Source organism: Porites lutea, chromosome 2, assembly GCF_958299795.1.
Source record: "Porites lutea chromosome 2, jaPorLute2.1, whole genome shotgun sequence".
Taxonomy (NCBI): Eukaryota; Metazoa; Cnidaria; class Anthozoa; order Scleractinia; family Poritidae; genus Porites; species Porites lutea.
Genome location: NC_133202.1, coordinates 28,417,266 through 28,439,765, shown reverse-complemented (window position 1 = coordinate 28,439,765; position 22,500 = coordinate 28,417,266). Strand labels below are relative to the sequence as shown.

At 38.5% G+C, this 22,500-nt stretch overlaps 2 protein-coding genes across 3 annotated transcripts in view; both read left to right on the top strand.

Annotated features, from left to right (window-relative positions):
- The window catches only part of LOC140928196 (dnaJ homolog subfamily A member 2-like), a 19,175-nt gene extending 9,036 nt beyond the window's left edge, over positions 1-10,139 (top strand). For both annotated transcript variants that reach the window (XM_073377909.1, XM_073377910.1), the window contains 6 exons: positions 648-781; positions 1,973-2,049; positions 3,266-3,331; positions 4,307-4,505; positions 5,106-5,233; positions 5,682-10,139. In XM_073377909.1, coding sequence (XP_073234010.1) covers positions 648-781; positions 1,973-2,049; positions 3,266-3,331; positions 4,307-4,505; positions 5,106-5,233; positions 5,682-5,852 — 775 coding nt within the window. In that variant the 3' untranslated portion in view covers positions 5,853-10,139. The remainder of the gene's footprint in view (positions 1-647; positions 782-1,972; positions 2,050-3,265; positions 3,332-4,306; positions 4,506-5,105; positions 5,234-5,681) is intronic.
- A 2,397-nt stretch (positions 10,140-12,536) lies between these two features.
- Positions 12,537-20,158, top strand: LOC140928195 (peptidase M20 domain-containing protein 2-like). The gene is made up of 3 exons (XM_073377908.1): positions 12,537-12,877; positions 16,722-17,204; positions 19,296-20,158. The coding sequence occupies exons 1-3, from the start codon at positions 12,541-12,543 to the stop codon at positions 19,679-19,681; spliced, it is 1,206 nt and encodes a 401-aa protein (XP_073234009.1). The 5' UTR covers positions 12,537-12,540; the 3' UTR covers positions 19,682-20,158.
- Positions 20,159-22,500: the final 2,342 nt, after the last annotated feature.

Sequence of the window (22,500 nt, the reverse complement as noted above, 5' to 3'; positions counted from 1 at the left end):
TTTTAGTTCAATCGTTGAAGTTGCTTGATGAGTGTGGTCCTATAATTTCGGAACCATACGAAACAGCACTGTTGCAATAAACAATTGATGATTACTCCTGAACCCTGAGCTCCTGTGAAGTTATTAATAGATTAGATGTGGTTAAATGTAAATGTATCCCAGGCACCCACCTTCCACTTAAGCAAGGCAGTTGGTTAATTAGTGATCTGTAGGTTGCGCTGATGTCCAAAATTAATGTCGGCTTTAACCCAATGAAAAGGCAGATAGTGAGTACAATTTATTAATGTTCAACATGAAGTGAATTCCCAGCAGGTAGCTTTGAACCCATGATCTCTTGGATGGGATTTTTTACAGTCAATCCAGGTCAACCTCCCCCCCCCCCCCTCCCCCTTAAGATTCTTGAAAGTTGAATCCGTTAGTAGTTGTAGGTTTCAGATTCATCTCTGTATGTTGCTTACATATTGAGCAGAGCATTCTTGGGCAAGGTAGTTTCTGCCAGCTCGCTTTTCTTGAATTTGATGAATGTCTTTTGATGCCTCCCAATTCATGCAATAAGAAATTTATGGAGGCCAGCAATGAATTGTAAGCTGGCTGTTATATTCATTGAAAAATAAACCAAGGATAACGTAATCTCACTTACTCTGCAGTGCTGGAGGGAAACCAGGGGCTGTTCGCACCTGTCAGGGGTGTAAAGGACGTGGTATTAAGGTGACTATTCGGTCGATTGGTCCTGGCATGGTACAACAGATGCAGTCTTCTTGCAATGAATGTAGTGGCGAGGGTAAGGAATTTTGTCCATCTAAGTTGTCCTTTAATGCCCTTCTATGGTAAAATGGAAAATGAAACCCTGCTTATAGGCCATTTGCACTAGGAGGTCATATGACATCATGTTAATATAAAATAAGTGAAAGTTATATGATTTTACCGTAAAAAAAGTGGAATGAATTGCTTAATGCAAGGTCAGGTCCTCCCTCCTAGCTGTTAGGGACGTTTCACCAGGAGAGATGTCCATGCCTCAGCAAAAGAAATTCCATGCTGATGACTTAAAATCTGTCCGGAATCTGGCCAGGAGCTCTGATTTGTTGACTTAGCAGTTATATTGTTTTAGCTATTATTTACGAATTACAGACAAAAGAAAAAAGGCCACAAAGGTCAAATATAAATGCGATTAATCTATATACAAAACAGTCAATAATTGTGCTCTTTGAGTTTTGCTCAAGCTCGCAAAACAACACAAAACCAGGAGAAACCTAACATTGAACAAATTAAAATCACTGATGTTTGCTCATGGATGATTAATGATAAGTTGATGTTGAATGATGATAAGACTGAGTTTCTGGTGATCGGCATGGTAGTGCATTCTTTTATCTGTTTAGTATCCAACACATATGGAAATACCTTACTAGTGAATATACTGAGAAACTGATTCATGCATTTATAATGAGTAGGTTAGACTATTGGAACAGTCTCCCTCCTCTAGCCCCCTTGCCATCTCCTCTTTCTTTTATCCTCTCCTTTCCAAATTAAAAATTGACACAGGTTTTGTTCATTTGATAGTTTATAATGACATTGAAAATTAACATTGAAAATTTGGGACACTTTAAAAGCCCATGTTCAGTTTACTTGATGTGATTATTCTTTTATTTAATGAGATAATAAAACAAAATGAAATGATTGTCTCCCTCGAGTCAGGGTGCGTTTATCAGAGAGGGGCGTCTAATACTTACTTTAACGGCATAGATGGGGCTTTTGTTAGATAAGAGGCATTTATGTGGAAGTGGGCATTTATTAGGTCATTTACGGTAGTTATGCAAACATTGTTTTATGTCATCAGTGTGGAATTTCTTTTGTTGAGGCACAGATGTCTCTCGTGGTAAAATGTCCCTTCTGGGGAGGAGTTAGGAGAGATGGCTGTTTTCGCAGGCTTTAGTTTTCTCCTCATTTAATGAATGTTAATGGTTTTGATTTTCAGGGGAGGTGATAAATCCTAAAGATAGGTGTAAAAAGTGTCAGGGAAAAAAAGTATGCAAGGAAAGCAAAATTTTAGAGGTAAGGTGGTAAAGTTATTGCAAATTTATTGTTAATAAACATTTTAACTCCCAAGAATGCCATTGGTTACCATTAATTTTAAGAAAACAACATATGTAAAGTTTTAAATTGTTAAGTGGTGAGAAACAACATCAACACATGTAGTTCTGTGAATCTGTGCAGAAGAACAGCTGCAGCCAAGGAGCTTGCATTTTAATGGTCATTCCTTATGACTTTACCCACAGCTTGAAAAGTAAAAACAGAATTTCTTACCTTGGTCTATTATTTTGTTTATCATCTCAAATTACCAGAGGCAAGCAAAGTTTGACATTACCTTGCTCCTCAGAATTGATATCTTGGCTGGTTGTTTGAAATTGAACAAAATCTTGCCCTTTGGTTTGTGATAGGTTATTAATTTTACTATGATGAAGGTGTAGTTGCATGGTACATACACTTTGCATCATTAACTGTGCACCATATCAATAATTAATTTGATGTCTAAGACATCTCAGACAAAGATGTCTCGAATGTCTTTGTTATCTAGTATCCATCTATCTATTTTGGGTGCACCCGCACTGATTTAATAAGTCTGTCCCATTCCTGTCTGTTGACCTTGACGGATGCAAGATCCTCCCCTCAAAGACCAGTGTCACTCTCTAGCTGGAGTTGTCTAGTGTACATATGGGAAATGAGACAGATAAATAGTTCCAAAGTTAGATGTGTCATTTTGAGGCATTCTGAGACATCTTAGTGGCAGTGTAAAGACAGGAAGTACTTACCCCTTTATCCACATATAAATTACCTAGACTGATCTCCATACATGATGTTCTAGTTAATTTTTTATCTCTGGTAATATTTGTTTTTCCTTTTGTTTTTGGGTATGGCAATGTATGCTAATGAAGTTGAAACAAAGAATAAATAAGAATTACCTGAGATAAAATATTAACTGCGACATGCACATTTTCATTATGGAACTGGTTGAGAGAATTTGATAAAAGATCAAAGCACTTTTGCTGATCACATTATTAATTCTCATAGCCTTTTCTGTTGATGATTTATTGATACTATTAGGAGAAGATTAATGTTGATCACTCTTGGAACTTACAGGGTTAACATGCTCTTAACAGTCATATGTTAGATTTGTCCAGACCTTTTAGATGTTTCCCCCCCAGTGTAAAATAGTCTGCAATTGATGAGTAAACAACATAAATTTGTTTTGGTAAAAATCTATTTTCAGGTCCATGTGGACAAGGGTATGAATGATGGACAAAAGATCACATTCAGGGGAGAAGGAGATCAGGAGGTAAATGTTGTAGCTATCCTTCAGTGGCATTATAACATCTGGCTTGAATCAGTGTTAGATTCTGCAAAACCCACCTACCTCTCCCTTTACCCAACAGGAGGTAGGTGGTCAGTTTCCCTGAATCAAAACTGCCCAGTTACTCCTCTTATAACCCAACATTTTTGCCTTAGTAAGAAGTTAGAGTTGACTTTGGAGTATGAGAGAGGTAGGTAGGCAGCTTCCCCGAGTCTCATACTGATCATCTGGTCCAAACAGCGCATGTCTTAACTGGTGCATTAGGTTTGGTAGAAGTGAGATGTGAGAATCAGTGTAGATTGTCAGTTTTATTAATTTATGTTAAGTGTGAAGAGTAAATGTAGAGCAGTGTGTTCAGCAGATGCTCTTGCATTTTTCGACACTTGGAGCAGTGGCTGATTTGTACAACAGTTTTCTAAAGCTTTGACCCTGAATCATTAATTCATAAACTCTTCCCATAATTGTGACTGTTAGCAAATCCTTTTGGTAGATATCATATGGAAGGTTAGTTTGACTTAAGTATGTTTCCTGAATTAGTTGTTTCTTCAAAGTCCCTCTGAAATAAAATGTTTTCAAATGAGGTTCAGCACAAGACTATCCTGGCATTTGAACTAGGTTTTTAAGAATGGTTGAGAGTTTTCCTTGAAAACATTATCTGGACACCCTCAGGTTAGGGAAATGCAAAGCACTCTTGGTTTCATTATTTTGTTGTCAACTGTCAGAATTTACCATTTTTCTTTCTAATTCATATTTAGTTATCCCAGTGAGGTTTCAATACCAAATGCCCTATTGGCACAAGACAACAAAATCCTGAAAGAATGTTTTTACAAATTGTTGTCAAATGATTGCTTAGCACAAAAGGCTATTGCACCAAATTGTTTGATGTGCTTTTTAAAGGTACTGTTCTTTTAAGGCCCTTGGCCCATTTAACCATTTCTTTTCATCTTCTCACTCCTGTAGCCCAATGTTGAACCTGGTGATGTAATCCTCGTTTTACAACAAAAAGATCACGACTTATTTACGCGTCAAGGAGATGATCTCTTTATGACCAAGAAAATTCACCTTGCAGAAGCACTGTGTGGCTTTCATATGGTAATCAAGCACCTTGATAAGAGAGATCTGATTGTGAAATACCCGGCTGGTCAGGTTATAGAACCAGGTAAGGGCTCTTTTTGGGTTCGGACCTCTTCAGGTCCTTATTATCGCACCACATATAAATATACATGTAAGAGCACCTACAACCTAGTACAGATAAAAAGTTAGAGCCTTGAACATGGACATCTACTTGAGAGAATCAGAGCCACAATAATCAGAATTTTCCACTGCTGGCACAGCTTGTGATACTATGGCTTACAATTTAATAAAAACTACATTTGCAGAATTAGAATCAGAAAAAGAACTATGAACCAAACACAATAATTTTTTTTTATTCTCCTTCCCACATGTTGTGATTGGTTTAGTTCTTTCACTTCTGCTTATGACTTCATCAATCTTGAGTAGCTGATCTTAAGCGATGGAGTGGTAAGCAAAACACTGATTCTGTTGCTAGTGAAAACCAGCCTTAAGTCTTGACATTGATTCTAAGCAGGAGTCTGATCAATGTTTCAGCAAATCTTTGACTTCGCCATTCTGCTCCCACTCAAATTTTTTTAGGTGATGATATTACTAAATACATAATTTATCATAGTTTAATTAGTATTATTAAATTCAATTAAAAGAATGACTTAAATATTCTGTTTTATTGTGAATTCTTTGTCAGGTTGTATTAGAGGTGTAGTTGGAGAAGGCATGCCAGGGTACAGAAGACCCTTTGACAAGGGAAACCTCTATATCAAGTTCGAAATTGAATTTCCTCCAAACAATTTTATCCCATGTGACAAAATATCAGTGAGTATCTTTGATTTAGGAAGAGACTGCAGATAATGTGTTAGGTGGGATTTTCTGAAAGCTTACAATTTATGAGTGACCAGTTTTGACCTATAGAGGATATTACATGGCCATGTGGAGATATGAAATTTCTCTTTGAATGTTGAAAAATATTTCCCGAGTGAGCGCAGCCAACAAGTGAAATATTTCGTATCTCAAAGTGGCCATTATATGTTCTATTTATTATATAAACACCAATGAAATGCCAAACCATTTCACTTAAATATTTTTTTGCTGCGAAAGTCACGATTTATAATGTGGCCATAGCAACAGTGACCTTTTCACATGTGAAAAATACCATGTAATTATTACCACACCCTTCTGAACCCCTCCCAAGTTGTTATGATTGCTTTGCAATTTTACCAAAAATAATGTTTTCCTAAATGACAGTGTTTGCTCATTGCTATAGCTACTTGAGTCCTTACTTCCATCTCGACCAAAGCAAGCTCCACCCGGGGAAGATGCAGAAGAGGTGGACCTCATGGAACTTGACCCAAGATATCACCAGAGAGAAGCCTATGAAGATGGAAGTGACGACGAATCTGGACATGGACCGCGTGTTCAGTGTGCACATCAGTAACAAAAGACTCTTTTCGGGAGCTTTTCCTTTGTTGTGACAGTTAAGACTTGTTCCTCTGAGGAAGAGGGAATTTTTACAAGGATTTACAAGTGGATTATTTCAGAGCAATATGAGAAAACGGTTGTGTGTCTGGACAGTTTAACTCAAGTACACGGTGACCAATTTTGTCTCACATAGAAGCATAATGTACAATAATGAAGCTTTCATATGGTTCCACTGGGTGGAGTCATTTGAGTGCTATGTTGGAAAAAAATATTATTAATTTTTAATTGGCTAGTACTAGCTCCCTGTGTATTGTCTTCCTGCGATTTAGCATTTTTAGCAGGGCTGTCATTACCTTTGTTATGTCTGAGTGGATGTTGCTCTTATCAACCTTTTCTTAACCACATAATATGTATCATAATAATATTATCAGGATTGTTTAAACAAAAATGTAGATGGCTCAAAGCACAGACTCCAAATCCTCTGAAAGCTTGTTGGTATTCCACTTTAGTTATTATTAATAAGTTATTATTGGCGGAGAGCCGTGATTACCTTTTGTAGGTGTGAAATAAGATATTATTGATTTGGGAACTGGTGGGTGGATGCTACCAATTTTCTAACAATGTTTTCTTTTGTCTTTATAGCAGTAGCCTGTTCATAGACCCTCTGTTTTCTCTTTAGCCCCTCAATTTCCTCATACAAATTCTCCAAACTGATCTCCATACATTTTAAAATTCTTAAAGAATTCCTTAAGAGAATTTGGCTGAAGATCAAAACATTTTCCTTCTTCATTGTTTTGTTAATTCTCATTACCTTTTGCCTTTATGATGAATTCATTTTGGTAGGAGAAAATATTGATTTTTCTTGCTCTTGGGACTTTAAGGGTTAGAGATCATTGAGTCATTGTATGAAAATAAAAACTGCAGGGGATTTATTAAGCACAAGTACAAGTGGGTGGGTGGGTATGAGAAGAAGAGGTTCTTTCTTGTAATTTGCACTCACTTCACTTGTGTTAACCTGTGAGCAAGCTCTCCGGGTCTCTGGCAGTAGGGTGGGAAAAGGAGGAGAGCTTGCAGATACATCTCTCCAATTCCCCTGTGGCTCCCTGTCGACTTAGCTGTCAGATTTCCGCCAATCAAAATGAGCAAGAATGTGAACAAACTTTGAAAAATGCATTCCAAGAGTAATGATGTCATTACTAATGTCATCTCTGCCTATCAGCCTTTCGCATCAACTTTTTCAATGCAGATATTAAAATTCCAGAGACGCAGTCGTAAGCTCTCCTTCCTTTTCCCGCCCTGCCTCCAGAGCACCCTGGAGAGCTTGCTTGCAGGCTGCACTTGTGTGCTCAACAAATTACTCACCTGCTAAATTATTATAAATGTGGACAGGCTATTTTGTGGGGAAACAAAGTGTTTAACAGGAACCTTTTAAGGTAGGGGAAAATATTGCCTCAGCATTCTCAAAAATTATACATCTAACTTAAATTTTTAAGTATGTCATTTCCGCAGAGGAGCTGAAGTACTGACCCCCTGTTGTAGAGTGTTTTTCTTTCCTTGACGGGTCAAATACTGATGAATTAAGTAACACATTAACTCACATTTGCTACTTCAGATATGGGTTTTGGTTTTAATTTGGGCTGTCAGCCTTTTGGGCTTTTAGTTTTAGTGTTAAGACATTTTCATGGACGGTGGAAATTTTCTGCATTAATTTTACACTGCTCCATAGCTAAAATCCATGTGTACATGGACGTGTACACTACACCTTGTTGGGCACAGGCCACGAAACATTTAATACAAAAGATCAATGCCAATCCAGGGTCAGTTACCATGACAACTGAGTTGCCATGGTAACTATCCCTTGATTTTGTGAACAACTTGGCCAAGGTTTTGTTTCTCACATTTTGTTGTTGTATTAATAATTTATTATAACAAGCATTGTTCATTTTTTATAACTCACTCAATTTTAAGTTTCTTTTTCTTTACTATTTTTATATTTCTTTGTTGCATGATCATTAGTTAACAACAATGGAAGACAAAAATTGAATGAAAGATGAAATTGAAATGAAACTTTTTAAAAACTTTCACTCTTACTGCCAGACAAAAGAAATACCAAAGTGGTTTAATTTGAATGTCAAACCATAGAAATGAATCCACAGACTGAAAAGTTAGAGGAAGTTTTTGCAGCATGATAAATAATCCCTTGTACAAGTACCACTGAAGAGTATTTATTCGGATAGTTTCACTGTAGGATCTGATCCACAGATCAAATTTAGATCCTTTTATACAAAGTAACAAATAATAGGATACGAAAATACAGCTGAAAATGTTTTTTTTTTATTATATGACCATGAAATTGTCTTTCTTTTTTTGTCTTAATTGCTTTTGTTGGTCCTTTACCTTAACCTCGTGTGGTTTTGCAATAGACTTATTTAGTAATGATATTGATAGGGCTGTTTATAGATAGTGCTAGGTGATTATCCCTTGTGTAAGTACTCGTTTTGTTCCTCAAGCATGCAAGCATGCAAGTTTGACTGGAAGGAGTAATTAGCAGTTTATTAGAGGGATTTTTTTTCTAGGTGCCTTGTGATCAATTTGTCTTAAAAATCCTTCTAATAAACTGTTAAAAAGTGAAAGGGTTAAGTCCTCAAAAAGCAACTTCTTTCTTTACACCAGAAAAGGTAAATGACAACCCTGTTTTAAATGTTGCCAACTTAACGTCTTCTTTAAACATGGAGCGATCCTAGCTACTGTGACCGAGGTATTCATCCATCTGTTACAAATGCTGGAAGGTTTCTTGCTCCACAGAATCCATAATATCTTTTGTGAATAAATTTATTTCTATTGAAAAACAACAGAACTGCCACTGTGCTTAGTCCTTCAGTGGGTGATTAAACTAATGTAGGCTTAAGTACCATGACAACTTGTGCGCTCTGTTTACAGTTGATTCGAGATTATATTTAAATGTGACCTTGTTTTCTTAACCCTTGAAAGCACAAATTCTCTAAACTGACTTCCATACATTTCCTTAAAGAATGTGTTCAGCGAATTTGATAAACGATCGAGGCATTTTCTCTTTGGTGATCATTTTATTACTTCTCATAACCTAATCTCTTGAATGTATGGATATCGTTAGGAGAAAATTGATTTTGGTCACTTTGGAACTTAAAGGGTTAAACAGAAGCAGAAGGTATGGTTTTCATCCCATGTAAGGTAATCCACAACAGTGTTGGATTGTGTATTCCATGCTGTGGATTCTGAAGTCCGGGTACCTGGTTCAAGTAGTCCAGTACCTCAAAAGAACCTCTAATTTAAGTGGTCGTGTAAAACAATATTGCCTTTTGTGTTGAGGGTTAGGGTAATCTAGATTCCTGTCAGTGAAATCTGGATTCGGTTTTCAATTGTTAATTGGATTACAGATTTCTGGAACTGAATGCAGATTCCAAAGCCCAGGAATCCGGATTCGGGATCCTGGATTACCTTACATGGTGCAAGGTTTTGCTAAATCCACTCAACTCGGCTTTTACAGACTTGCTTTAGTTTTTCTTAAAAGAGGCACAGCTGGCCTGTTGATCTTGCACTTTGCAAAATTTGAATTTCCTTGCATGGAAGAGTCTTTTATAATTGCTGTGGTACTTGGCTTAAATTATTATAACATTCATACGTTAGATTGTTTTAAAAATTCATAATACTATCATGGATGATCCCATTCACCATTTGCACATCTCCCATAATACACCTTGTTTGCCCCCCCCCACCCTCCCCAAAAAATTGCATAAGTGTTGTTTTTTTCCCTCTTGGGACCACTGTAGTACCCCAAGAGAAATAAAAAAAAAAAAAGAAAAGAAAAGTTATGCAAGGTTTGGGGGGCAAAAAAGATGTCTTATCGAAGATATGTAAATGGAGATCCTCCTTTCTTAAATTGAGAGACCTTTTTTTCAAGGTCCAATATTTGTTGATTTAAGATTCAATGACATGCTTAAACGCCCTTAAAGTAAGCAGCTTAAAATTTCCCTTGAAAATATCGGAGTTCAAGTAAACTTTAAGATCAGAAGACCGGTTTGCTGGCTACGATTTGTTGACCTGATTTTGAAGCGTACTGGATCTCGAAAATCAGTCAAATTTAAGTCATAGTGTGAAAATTGGTCGCTACGTTGGGCTGACAGATTGTTAGGAAAGAAAAACTCGTATACGTGTAAGCCGGTCTTAAGAATAAAGGAAGTGATAATACTTGTCTAAATTCTTAAAACAAATTCTTTTCTTAAACACGAAATGAAATAAATGGAAAGTATTCTTTAGAATTTTATTTTTTGTGCGTTATCAACGTTGATGTACATGTTGCAAGGGCTAGTAGTTAAAATTAGTGTGTTCCTTTTGCTGTTTTGCTCCGTATTTAAATGATAAGACATTCCTCAAGCTTTTGGAACATTTTATTAAAATATGTAACGTAACCCGTATAAGCATAGTTGGCTGGCTAGTACCCAGTAAAGTTCAGTGCCTAAGGTGGTTGGCATCATTCTTTCATTTAAAATAAACATCAATGTACATAAAATGATTGAGATAATATTTTCAATTAAAATGGGATGTCTAGTAATGCAAATATGAAACACTGTAAAGAGAATCCCCCTAGTCAGTTTTAAAGTATGTTGTCTGTAAACCCCTTTTAACATCAAATTGAGATATAGGTATGGTGTAAGATTCACAATGTGAGACATAATATCTTTAATTAATACACAGCTGAACAACAACAGCTTGACGGCGCTATGTTACGAGGATATTGCTGTTAGGTCAATTCCCGGTGAGGGGAGTACTAAACAGTTGTTTATACGGGGAGGCTCCCTCCCAAGTTCTAACCCCTTACCCTTTTATATACCATTTTTCACGAAAAAGGTACCCCCTTCGTATACCTTTTATTGACAAATGGTACCCCCTTCACATACCTTGTTTAGAACTTTGCATCCCTTTTAACTGCTGTAAATGCACTGTCTTTTAAATAGGAATCAATCACACAAATAAAACTTCTGGACTTAAAAAAGCCATAAAATTCATCTGTTAGCCCTTTTGGACCCTTTCACAGACCCAAATGACAGATTTCCCTGCCCTTTTATAAACTTCAACGAGTGAAATCCCTACCCTTTCATATACCTAATGTTGTCTGTTTTCTCAGGCTACAATCCATGTCAATCCTTGCCATTCATAACAAGAATGAAAACAACAGTTTCGCCTAGCTTAAGTCTTCAGTAACAAAACAAGGCCATTATTTTTGGAATTCACTTGATCACAAGGCACGTTTTAGCCCCGTTTTAGCCCCGTTTTAGCTTCTTAAAACGGTGCCATATAGCGTGACGATGCCCCCTCAAAGAGGCGATTTTATTGAGGGAGAGGTGTAGCTTTAATTGGCCTGATAATTACTTAGTCAAGACCTTTTGCAAACGTGGAAATTCTTCCTAGCTGGTGGATTCTTGAAAATTCTTGTTGGCTCAAATTCTAAAAAGGAAAGAATTACTGTCGTTTCTGAAAATAGTTATGAAGCTTACTTTTTGGTCAAAATTTCAGTCAATTTATACCCTGCGAGCAGAGGCTACATTTTTGCGGTATGAGCTGGTGTGCGAAAAGTAGCCTCTGTCGTTCAATTTTCTATCGTGCATGCGCAAAATTCGTCACGCGATTCGCAATTCACTCGCAAGCAACTGGTTCATCAAATCTGCGTGAGTTTCGCGGGAATCAAACTTGCGAAAACTACCTGCGAACTACTCTCCTCGAGCTTTTGTTTTGTTTTTCTGCTTCGCCCCTTCTGGACCTTCTGGTTTTAAGCCGCAAAATTTCCACGGATCGTCTTTTTTAGGAAAGTATTTTTATGCTATCAACTGTAGTAAGTTTAATTTATTCGTCCAGATTTCTGGACGGATTTGAACGGTTGTCGGCAGAGGCTACTTTTCGCACTCCAGCTCATACCGCGAAAATGTAGCCTCTGCTCGCATGGTTGTCAATTTAGGTTGCTAGCTTTCTGTTTCTTTTAGTTTTCTTTTTTTCTTTAATAAGTACACACCTCAGTTTTTTTAAAAAATTCATTCACTCTAGTCCTTGTGCCACTTCTGACGTCATCGATTTTTCGTAACTCTAACCTTCCTAGTCTCCTTCGCAGCCGTTATTAGGGTCGTCACTCGTCACGCAACGCTCCTCGAGGAGCGTTGCGTGACGAGTGACGACCCTAATAACGGCTGCGAAGGAGACTATAACCTTCCGGGATCATTGAGTGACAAGACAAGAATTTTACATAAAAAGAAGAGAAAAAAGTGTTTTTGTTTGGTTGTGTGTTTGCGTGTTTTCTCAGACTGCCTCTCAGACTCGTTGATAAGACGGAAAGGGGGCAAGTGAACCCCACCCTTGTGCTTTCCCTTTATGTGGTAAGCGGAGAGTACTCTCGACTTTTATTTTGGTCAGTTTTTAAGCTTACCTATCCCATTATAAGTAAGCGGAAGAGGAGAACAAAATGTTTTCAGAATCTCATTAAATCCAGGCAGGAGCCCTTCCAGGAATATTTTAGACAAAACTCCGTAAGAAGACAAAGTGAAAGCATCCCTGACCTGCAGGGGCTCATAAACTTCTCCCACTCCTCCCCGATTAAACTTTTCTCGACCTCAAGTACTTTTGTTTCAAGTGGCCTCATGGGAGCCCCTCATGGGATACGTTGAGAACAAAACAATATGGCGGCGGCCGGTATTCTACGAAATTTGAAAGATGTGGCTCTTCGAACGATAGAAGGCTTTGCACCTGAGCTTTATCAGCTTAACCAACAAATTTGGCGGAAACCAGAACTCTGCTATCAGGAGAAATACGCTCATGAAGTCCTCACAACATTCTTCAAGGACAAAGGTTTTGAAGTAACAAAGCACTACACACTAGAGACGGCATTTCGCGCGTCCAGTGGTTCGTGTGGAAAGAGAGTTGTGGGTTTGATTTGTGAGTACGATGCACTGCCGGGTATAGGGCATGCCTGTGGACATAATCTTATCGCTGAAGTTGGAGTAGGTGCTGCGTTAGGTAAGTAAATTTGATAAATATAGGCCATTTGCGGCAGGACTTTTCTGCGGGTGGCGGGTGGCGGGTGACGGGTAGCGGGTGGCGGGTGAGGGTAGCGGGTGACGGGTGACGGGTGGCGGGTGGCGGGTTAAAAATATATATGAAAATAAAATGTTATAACTCGTTATAGTGTAATTGATTTTGATATAACTGTATGTTGTAATTTTAAAATAATTTCAACGTTTATGTACTAGCTACCAGACTCCAAATAAAAGTATTGTCTTGTTTTGTCTTATCTACTTACACGGACTAAAAATGGAAAAAAAAAAAACGAGAAATCATGCCTGTGAAAACAATCACCTCTCCTAGCTCCGCACCACAAGTGATGTTTCGTCAGGCTACACGCGGTGTGTGAAATGAAAATGGGCTATGTCAAGCAAGACACATAGCACGTGTCGATCTTGTTTGTCTAGTTTGCTTTTTCTTCCACATCAAGACGAAAGATGATTGCACTTCCCCAACTGTTTAGCCGTGTTTATAACGGACTGCAAGAGATTCGGCCTTCTGTGTCGTAGCTCAGTTTTTGCCCTAGTATGCGGCATGATTGCCATCCTAATCAGTATTTTTAAGTAGTATTTAAAAAATGCAGATCCTTTTTGTATATATATACAGTGAGATCAATTCGTGTCCAAGACCCAACATCGGTGAAAACGGTCCATGCTGTGCCAAAAACATTGTTGCTCCTTCTCTGATACGTATTAACATTGACAGCTTTGTTGCTTTAGTCTTTGGAAAATTTCCTTGTTTTCTCGAAATATACATTTTGTTCATTTTAAACTACAAGTCGGGAACCAAATTGGCAAAGATTTATCCCACGGGCAATGCAATGTTTATCCCAACTTATAACAAAAGAACAAACACACTTGTCAAAAATCTGAGACACTGGTCAAACATGTCGAGAAGAGAATGCGATCTTACTTGTTTGGTCGCAGGATGAAAATAATAATATTACTATTATTATTAATTTTTATGAGTTCCTCAAGCTATCTCGTGCATGCAATATCGTGTAGAAGAATATTGCTAAAATATCGCTTTTTGTAATTTTTATTATTGTTTTTCTTTTTTTGGTTTCCCCTTGTTATTTTTATTATTTTTATTTTTTACGGTCTGACCCACCACCCGCTACCCGCTACCCGCTACCCGCTACCCGCTACCCGTCACCCGCTACCCGCTACTCATCTACCTGGTACCCGCCACCCGTCACCCGTCACCCACCACCAGTCACCCGTCACCTGTCACCCGCAGAAAAGTCCTGCCGGGCCATTTGCACAAAGAGGTCATGTGACATCATTTTTATGAAAATAACAGTTTTATGATTTTGCCTTCGAAAAACGGTCAGTGGGTCATATCTTAAACAAAATAGTAGTAATTTAGTTTCTTGAAACCCGCACCATTTTCTTGAAATGAGTAAGTTCGTAGCTGGTCGTAGCTGAACAGAAATTTTACACTTAAACTTCAAGGAAATTGTTGAAAAGATGATGTGGTAACGTTTTCAGCACATCTGTGCATAACTATCAAACATTTAACAAGATACAAGCAAAAAGTAGTTTGGTGGTCATGTTGGAGGGCAAGAGTATGCCCTCCAACATGGCAGCCAATAGAAATCATACTACTTTGTTGAAAAACCAAAGTGCCATAAACTACTTCCCTTAAATAGGTTTCCTCTCAAATTTCGGGTGTAAGATAATTTTTATGTGCTTTGACTATTTTGGGCATCTGCAAGATTCCAAGTCATTGTTTAAAGGAAGAATTGGTCACCTGACCTCTTAGTGCAATTGGCCTATTGCTAAAGGATACCACAGGCAGCCCAAGCTCAGAATCATTATTTATGATATGTGACATTCCACACGAAAACGTACACTAATGGCTTTCCATTAAACGGGTGAAACACATGGCTACTAAACGCGTTACAAACAGCTTACTTACCTGAAGGGCTCATAAAAAATTTCCAAACGGGTTCCCCAAACGACTGAAAGGCTTACGAAAATTTTTGAACGGCTTGACATAAACGTTTAGTTTTGTCTTGACTGGCACAGCACGGCTCATGAAAAACAATGCAAGCAAACAAGCCGAACAGATCTGATCCAGGTTTTGTTTACAATTTTTCTGAATAAAATGAATTTTGATATTCAAACACAGACTTCATACAGCGATTACCATAGCAAAATCGTTGATTATTTAATACTCACTGCTTTTTTGCACTAACAAGGGACTGAAACTTTTCTAACAGCTTTGTATTTTGTCAAAAACTTTCGCCCTTTGCTGTTTTGAAAGCATTACACACCTGAGTCGAATGTGGGATCTTGTCAAAATTAAATTTGCAAAAAGTAGATCAAGCAGAGTGATGGTAACGCAACACTAACCAATCCATGACAAACACTTGAATGAAAATGCAGTTGCTCTTAGGGCACTAAAGGTGGCCAGTGTTGCCAGCAATTCATGAAGAAGAGTGAAGTCGATGCCAAACAGATTTCATTTGTAGCAGCAATAACATGCAGAGAGCAAAACCATTTGAAGGGCTTCGTTTGGAATGCATTGTTTACATACGGCTTCAATTCATCGTCTGTAAAAGGATAATTAATACTGACAGCACAGCTGTTTTCTCTACTCGATCAAGAATAACATGGTAGAAATTCATGAAGGTGAAAGTGTTTTTTGACTTGGATTGCCTGAGAAAGGTCAGGAAAAAAGCTAGAATCTTTTTTGTGGTGTTATCATATGAGCAAAAATTAGTAAGTGTTAACAGCTGACAAACGTAGCTTAATTTTTGCGAATGAAATCAAACAAAATCTATGACCTGAAACTTGATTCACATAGTTCCCTAACACTAATCACTAAACTTCAGATTCATTTGGCATTTGGGATTCCGCAAAGTACCCCTGCCATCATTCCACAGAAAATAGCTCAAGTCGTTCAAGGGGATCCAATAATGACCAAGCTGTTTGAAAGGGACAGACAGGTGACCAGGCAGTTCGAACGGCCTGATGTTTCAAATGAACAGATGGCTGAGCTGTTCGAACAGAATGATGTTTCTAATGAATGGGTGACCAAGTTGTTGGAATGGCCTGATGTTTCCAATGAATGGGTGACCAACTGATGGTTTCAACAAATGGGTGACCAAGCCGTTTGAGCGGGTTGACGTTTCTAATGAACGGGTAACTAAGTTGTTGGAACAGGCTGACGGTTTGAACAAACAGGTGATCAAGCTGTTCGAATGGCTGACAAACGGCTTGTAAACAGAAAGCCGTTAGTGTACGTTTGGAGTCACTTTTTTAGGTGTTTTTTGCATCTCTGAGTCTTGAATTTTTTTCGCCGATGGGTCTCTGAGTTTAGGATTTGTTGTTTTTTCATTCTGTTTGGTCTTTAGGAGCTCAGAGTTCATGGGTACAGCTTATCAAACTGAGCTATTAGCTTAAGACAGTAGACCAAGGCAAAGAAGTATATTGGTCGGTTTTCTTAGCCTTTTTTGTATTATTGTCTTGAAATTTTTGTGCTTCGAGTCTCTGGCTTGAATTTTTTAGAGGTAAAGTCTTCAGGCTTGGACTTAATAAAAACCCTCAAGTCTCAGTCTCAAATTTGAAACCAGGGACCTCACAGTCCCACACCTTCTATACCTCTTTTTGATCCAAAACTGACTTCACTATTGGAGTGAATCCTTATCGACTACTGAAATTTACTTCCAAACATTTGAGCCTCCCGGTAATTCTAGGCAATTTTGAATTGGAAAAAAAAATCAGAATACCACTGTATTAGACAGGTGAGAACTACAACAAAGACTGTCTTGAATTTACATGTATATTTTAAGGTATAAAGGCAGCACTTGAAGCTTCAAACCAGGATTTGGGGAAAGTTGTTGTTCTTGGAACCCCAGCAGAAGAAGGTGGAGGTGGAAAAGTCAAAATGATTCAAAATGGTTGCTTTGATGAGGTTGATTTTTGTTTAATGGCACATCCAAAGTCATTCAGCTGTGTTTATCCAACATGTTTGGCAATGCAGGATGTCAAGGTGACTTTCCATGGATTGTCTTCTCATGCGGCAGCATTCCCATGGGAAGGAATCAATGCATTAGATGCTGCAGTAATGGCTTACAGTTCTCTAAGCGTTCTTCGACAGCAGTTGAGGCCCACATGGCGTCTTCATGGGATTATAACAAATGGCGGAGCTAAGCCGAATATAATCCCTGATAAAACATCAATGGAATACTTTGTGCGGGCTCCAACAGAGGGAGAATTAAATGAACTTCGTGAGAAAGTACACAGATGTTTTGAGTCAGCAGCTCAAGCCACTGGTAAGTTTTAAATAGGACAACTTTCAGATTATCTGCACCAGAGGGTTAACTTTGTGCCATTGTTACTACTTATGTGCAGCACTGTCTTGATAGTAAATGTAGAAGTTTTAATTTAAAACTGAATGCTGGCGAGGGAAAAAAAGAGGAGAGGTATGCAAAAAAATTTGGTCAGTTCAAGAGTCCGGGTGGGTCATCTCCAGTCAAATTCTTCACAGCTCATCGGTGAATTGGCCACAAGTGGTTGGGCCTCTTTGTGGTACTACAGCTCAGCCCCTGTCCTCTGCCAAAGGGTATATTTAATATACCCTTTGGCAGAGGACCCCATGGGCCTCTGTGTGGTGCTAGAGCTCAGCACCCATACAGGTATTCCCTTCAATAATCTTAAACAGGGCTGTCATTAAGTTTTTCAGCAGCCGTAACACAAGAAGATTTGCCTGTAACATCTCACAAAAATTTATAGTGCCTCCTTTAGCTTTCCACTTTGATCACCTGTAACATCAAGTGAGTTTAGCCGTAACAGGTGTTATGGGTTACGGCCCTTAATGACAGCTCTGTTAAATTAGTGAAGGTCCCGAGGGTGTACTATGTGGTGCCAGAGCTCAGCCGCTGTACTGGTATTCCCTTTAATAATATTAAATTAGTGGAGGTCTAAAGGGTCTACTGTGTGGTGCTAGAGCTCAGGGACCCGTTTCTCGAAAGTCCTGGTAACTTTTTAGGCCTGAAATCAAATGTTCAAATTGAAATATAAAGAATAAGAGCGCTGGTCCTGGCTAGCAAACTACTCCATTTTGTTTCATTAACTGATGGTTTTATCATGTTAGATGCCAAACTATTGAAACCTCGACCTTTAAAGTAAACGGCAACAGCTTACCGGGCCCGTTAATTATTGGGACTTTCGAGAAACGGGCCCCAGGCCCCATACAGGTATTCCCTATAATGATCTTAAATTAGTGTAGACATCTGACATCAGACGACTGACATCAGACAACAAACACCAGACGTCTGACATCAGACATCAAACGCCTGACAGGGACATCAGTCATCTGATATCTGATTTTAAGCATCTGCCAGCAGACATCAGACAATAAGCATCAGACGTCTGACATCAAACAACAGACGTCAAACACCAGATGTCTGAAATCTGACCACAAACATGAGACATCTGACATCAGTGATCAGACAACAAACATCGGAGGTCTGACGAACATCAGAGAAAAGACGCCTGACATCAGACGTCAAACATCTGACATAAGACATCAGTTGTCTGCCATCAGACAATAAGCATCAGATGTCTGACATTAGAAATAAACATTAGACATCGGACGTCAGACTTCCGACATCCAACAATAAACATCAGACGTCTGACATCAGACATCTGACATCAGACGACTGACATCAGATCAGACATCAGACAACAAATATCAGACATCTGATGAATATCAGAGAAAAGACGTCTGATATGAGAGGTCTGACATCAGACGTCTGATATCAAACATCTGACAGGAGACATCAGTCATCTGACATCAGACAGTAAGCATCAGATGTCTGACAACAGACATTGGACATCTGACATAAAACAACAGACGTCCAACATCAGACATCAAACATCAGAGCTCTGATATGAAACGTCTAACATCAAAGAAAAGACTGATATTAGATGTCTCACATCGAACGTCTGACACGAGACATCAGACATCTGATAACAGACATCTGACATGTATGTCCATTTGTGCTTCAAACCGAAGGTATATGCCGCATAGCAGGCTTGTGGTTGGGTTGCTGCAAACTCTGCCAGTTTCACTACCTGGCCAACCCAGTCGTCCACCTTTTTACTTACATACTCCTCAAGATAAGATCTTGAGCCGAGTACTGCTCCTAATAATAATAATAATAACAATAATAATAATAATGATGATGATTATTATTATTATACTCTGGGCATCCAGACATTTGTACTGCGATAATAATAATAATAATAATAATAATAATAATAATAATAATAATAATAACAATAATAATCAACCCCCACTATAATTTTTTAGAGAAATGCAATGTGTGCCTTACACTGTTCTTTACTTTAACAAATAACAGGTTGTACTGTGGATATAGAATGGAACTCCGTGGTTTATTCCAACATGGCAACAAATGAACAATTAGCAGTGGTCTATCAAAAAAATGCGGAAGAACTTGGCTTGTCTTTTCCATCTCGCGAGGAGCAAGCCAAAGCAACATTTGGCTCTACAGATATGGGTAATGTCTCCCATATAAAACCTTCCATTCATCCTTATTTTGATATCGACACATCCGTGGCCAATCACACGCGAGACTTTACTGAAGCAGCAGGTAGGACAGAAGCTCATGTGAGAGCAATTACGCAAGCAAAGGTAATGGCATTGACTGCCTTGGATATTTTGTGGAATGATCAAGTCTGGGGATTAGTTGTAGCTGATTTTGAGAAAAAACACGGAAAAAATTAAACCTAGAGTCTAACATTTGTAATTGGAACATTATTTTTTCCTTGCTCACTGAGATATCATCATCCTAGACCTGTGTGTCCTAAACAAACAGTGAATTAACTAAATGAACTTTTTTGCCTTAAGGCTTCCTTATCCTATATAACTTTGTTTTGTTCGGTAAGAAATCTAACAAAAAACTTTTTGCAAGGTTAAGAGTTTGATTTGTGCTGCGAACTTTTTACATGCCAAACCAAGTATGCAGTGGATGATACTGTTCAAATGTCAGCAAACGTTCTCTAGCTAAAAAGGTCAAAGAGTGTAAACTTTTGATTGCCTGATCTGCGGTCTTCAATGGGGCAAATGATTTAAAAGGGAAAATTGTAATATATACAGTGCGCTAAAAATATACAAGGGAATAATTAAGAACTTTTGCTAAAAAGAATGTTTGAATATTGTCTTTAGCCAAGTTAGGAATAGGAAATTTAGTGATAAGGGGTGAAAAGCTCTTGCAGCAAGGATGATCTCTAACAACAATCCGAGTACCTAGATAATGCATTCTAACAAGAGATTAATAATTCTAAACAGCACTCTAAAACATTGTTATTCATTCATATTTAATCCTAGGGCAACTTTAACCTTCAACTGTTCAATTTTCCCTCAAAATCCATGGTTAGAATCTTAGCATTTTATTTTTTGCCCTCTTGTTGGTATTTCAACCCTCTTTGACATTTTTAACTCGAAAGAGTCAGTTTTTCATCTGGTCGTGTTGGGTTGTTAATCAATAAAATGTACATCCTCTGTATTTTAAAATCCTTCTTCTCTAATGAAGGGTGATTAGAAAAGAGGGGAGACAGGTATACAGGCAGCTGGTCAGACTGATTTTAAAACAGGTATGTAGTAATAGAATAGACCTTTAAGGCCCTGTCAACACTTGTCCGGATATTTTTGAAACTGACGGAGGTTTTTTTTTCTCCGTTTTTGGAAACGATGCGTGTCCACACATACCCGTATTTGAATCGCTTTCGCCCGTTCACACAAAAACGCGAAAACGATCATGGTGATACGATTGCATGCCTTACAGTGCATGCGCTGCATAATGTATTAGAAAACCTTTCGTTCATCCTCATCAGACATCTGACATCAGACACCTCAGATGTCTGATATTAGACGTCTAATATCAGACATTAAACATCAGAAGTCTGACATCAGACTTCAGACAACAAACATCAGATGTCTGACAGTAGACATCAGACGTCTGATGTGTGTTGCCTGATGTCAGACAACAAACATAAGATGTGTGATGTCTCATGGCGGACGTCCAATGTCAGATGTCTAGTATCAGATGTCTGTTGTCTGAAGTCTGTCTGATGTACACGTCTGATTTCTGATGTCTTATGTTTGTTTTCAGATATCAGACGTCTGACATCGGGCAACAAACATCAGACGTATGATATCTAATGTCAAAGGTCTGATGTTTGTTGTCTGAAGTCTGACTTCAGACGTCTGTTGTCAGACATCTGATGTCACGTGTCTGATGTTTGTTGTCTGGTGTCAGACGTCTGTTGTCTGATGTGAGACATCTGATGTGTGTTGTTTGATGTCAGACGTCTGATGTCACACGTCTGATATCTTATGTCTTATGTTTGTTGTCAGACGTCTGACATGAGAATCTGACATCAGGCAACAAGCATCAGACATCAGACATCTGATGTATGACATCTGTTTTCTGACATCTGATTTTTGTTGTCTAATGGCAAATGTCTGGTGTTCAATGTCAGACGTCTGTTCTGTTATTTGGTTTCTGATGTCAGATGTCTGCCCTTGCATCAGGAACCCAGCCAGACAGGGGTCAAGGCCCAGCCTGAAGCCGGGGTGAGACTGGGCTTTGGCCGGGTTGGCCAAGGGATTAAAAAACCGGGAAAGCCACGGCCACAGCGGCAGCCCAGCCTGGCCTGGCCGCAGTTGGCCGAGGCTAAAATTGAGAAGGCAAAGCAAAAAACATTAATGCAGGGATGTCAAAAGTAGCCGGCTACTGGCAAAAATGGCCGCCTACATGGTTAGTATCAGCTAGCTACTTGGCTTGGCTTTTCTTTACAGATTGCGTTCTTTAAATAAAATATTCCTGGACTGGCAGCTTACTTTGACAACTCAGCTGTGTACTTCAAAACTTCCTGACAACCCTGTAAATGGTTTGCGTGTCCTGGACAGGCCGCAGTTGGCCAGGGTCAAAACTGGCAAAAACTGCCAAGGAAAAGCAGAAAATTTTAGCCTGCAATTGGCCTGCACTGGCCGCGGCTGGCTGGGGCCAAAAATTGGTCAAGCTTGCTAAAGAACCTCAGCCAGCCTGGCCAGGATCAAGTTACAGGGTCTGCATACTTGTTCAGAGTTTACCTTGAGTGGTCAGTCTTATAGAATATAGTCCACACAAGCTGCTTGACTTGCACTATTATTAAAATGACTATTATAGTAATGCTGAGTCAAAAGTCAGTTTAAGCATACCAAACTAATTTTAATTTCATCTATGTATTGATCATCAAATGTATTCCAAACATATTCTACCTTAACTGTGTCTATCCCATGTTTTTAAACACACATGTATACAGCAAATGAATTTCTTTAAAAACTTTGTCCATGATTATGATGACATTTAAAACAGAATGATCTGATAAAAAATATAGTACATTTTGGTTTTTGTTTGGTCATGTCATTCACCCAGAAAGAAAATTAAAATAAAAATAAAAATTAACATCTCAAAAAAACGCTTAATCATTTGCGGTATGTTTCTTGCCACTCCTGGCCCTGTTTTTTTTTTAATGAAATCTTGAAACTTCAGTGTTGGG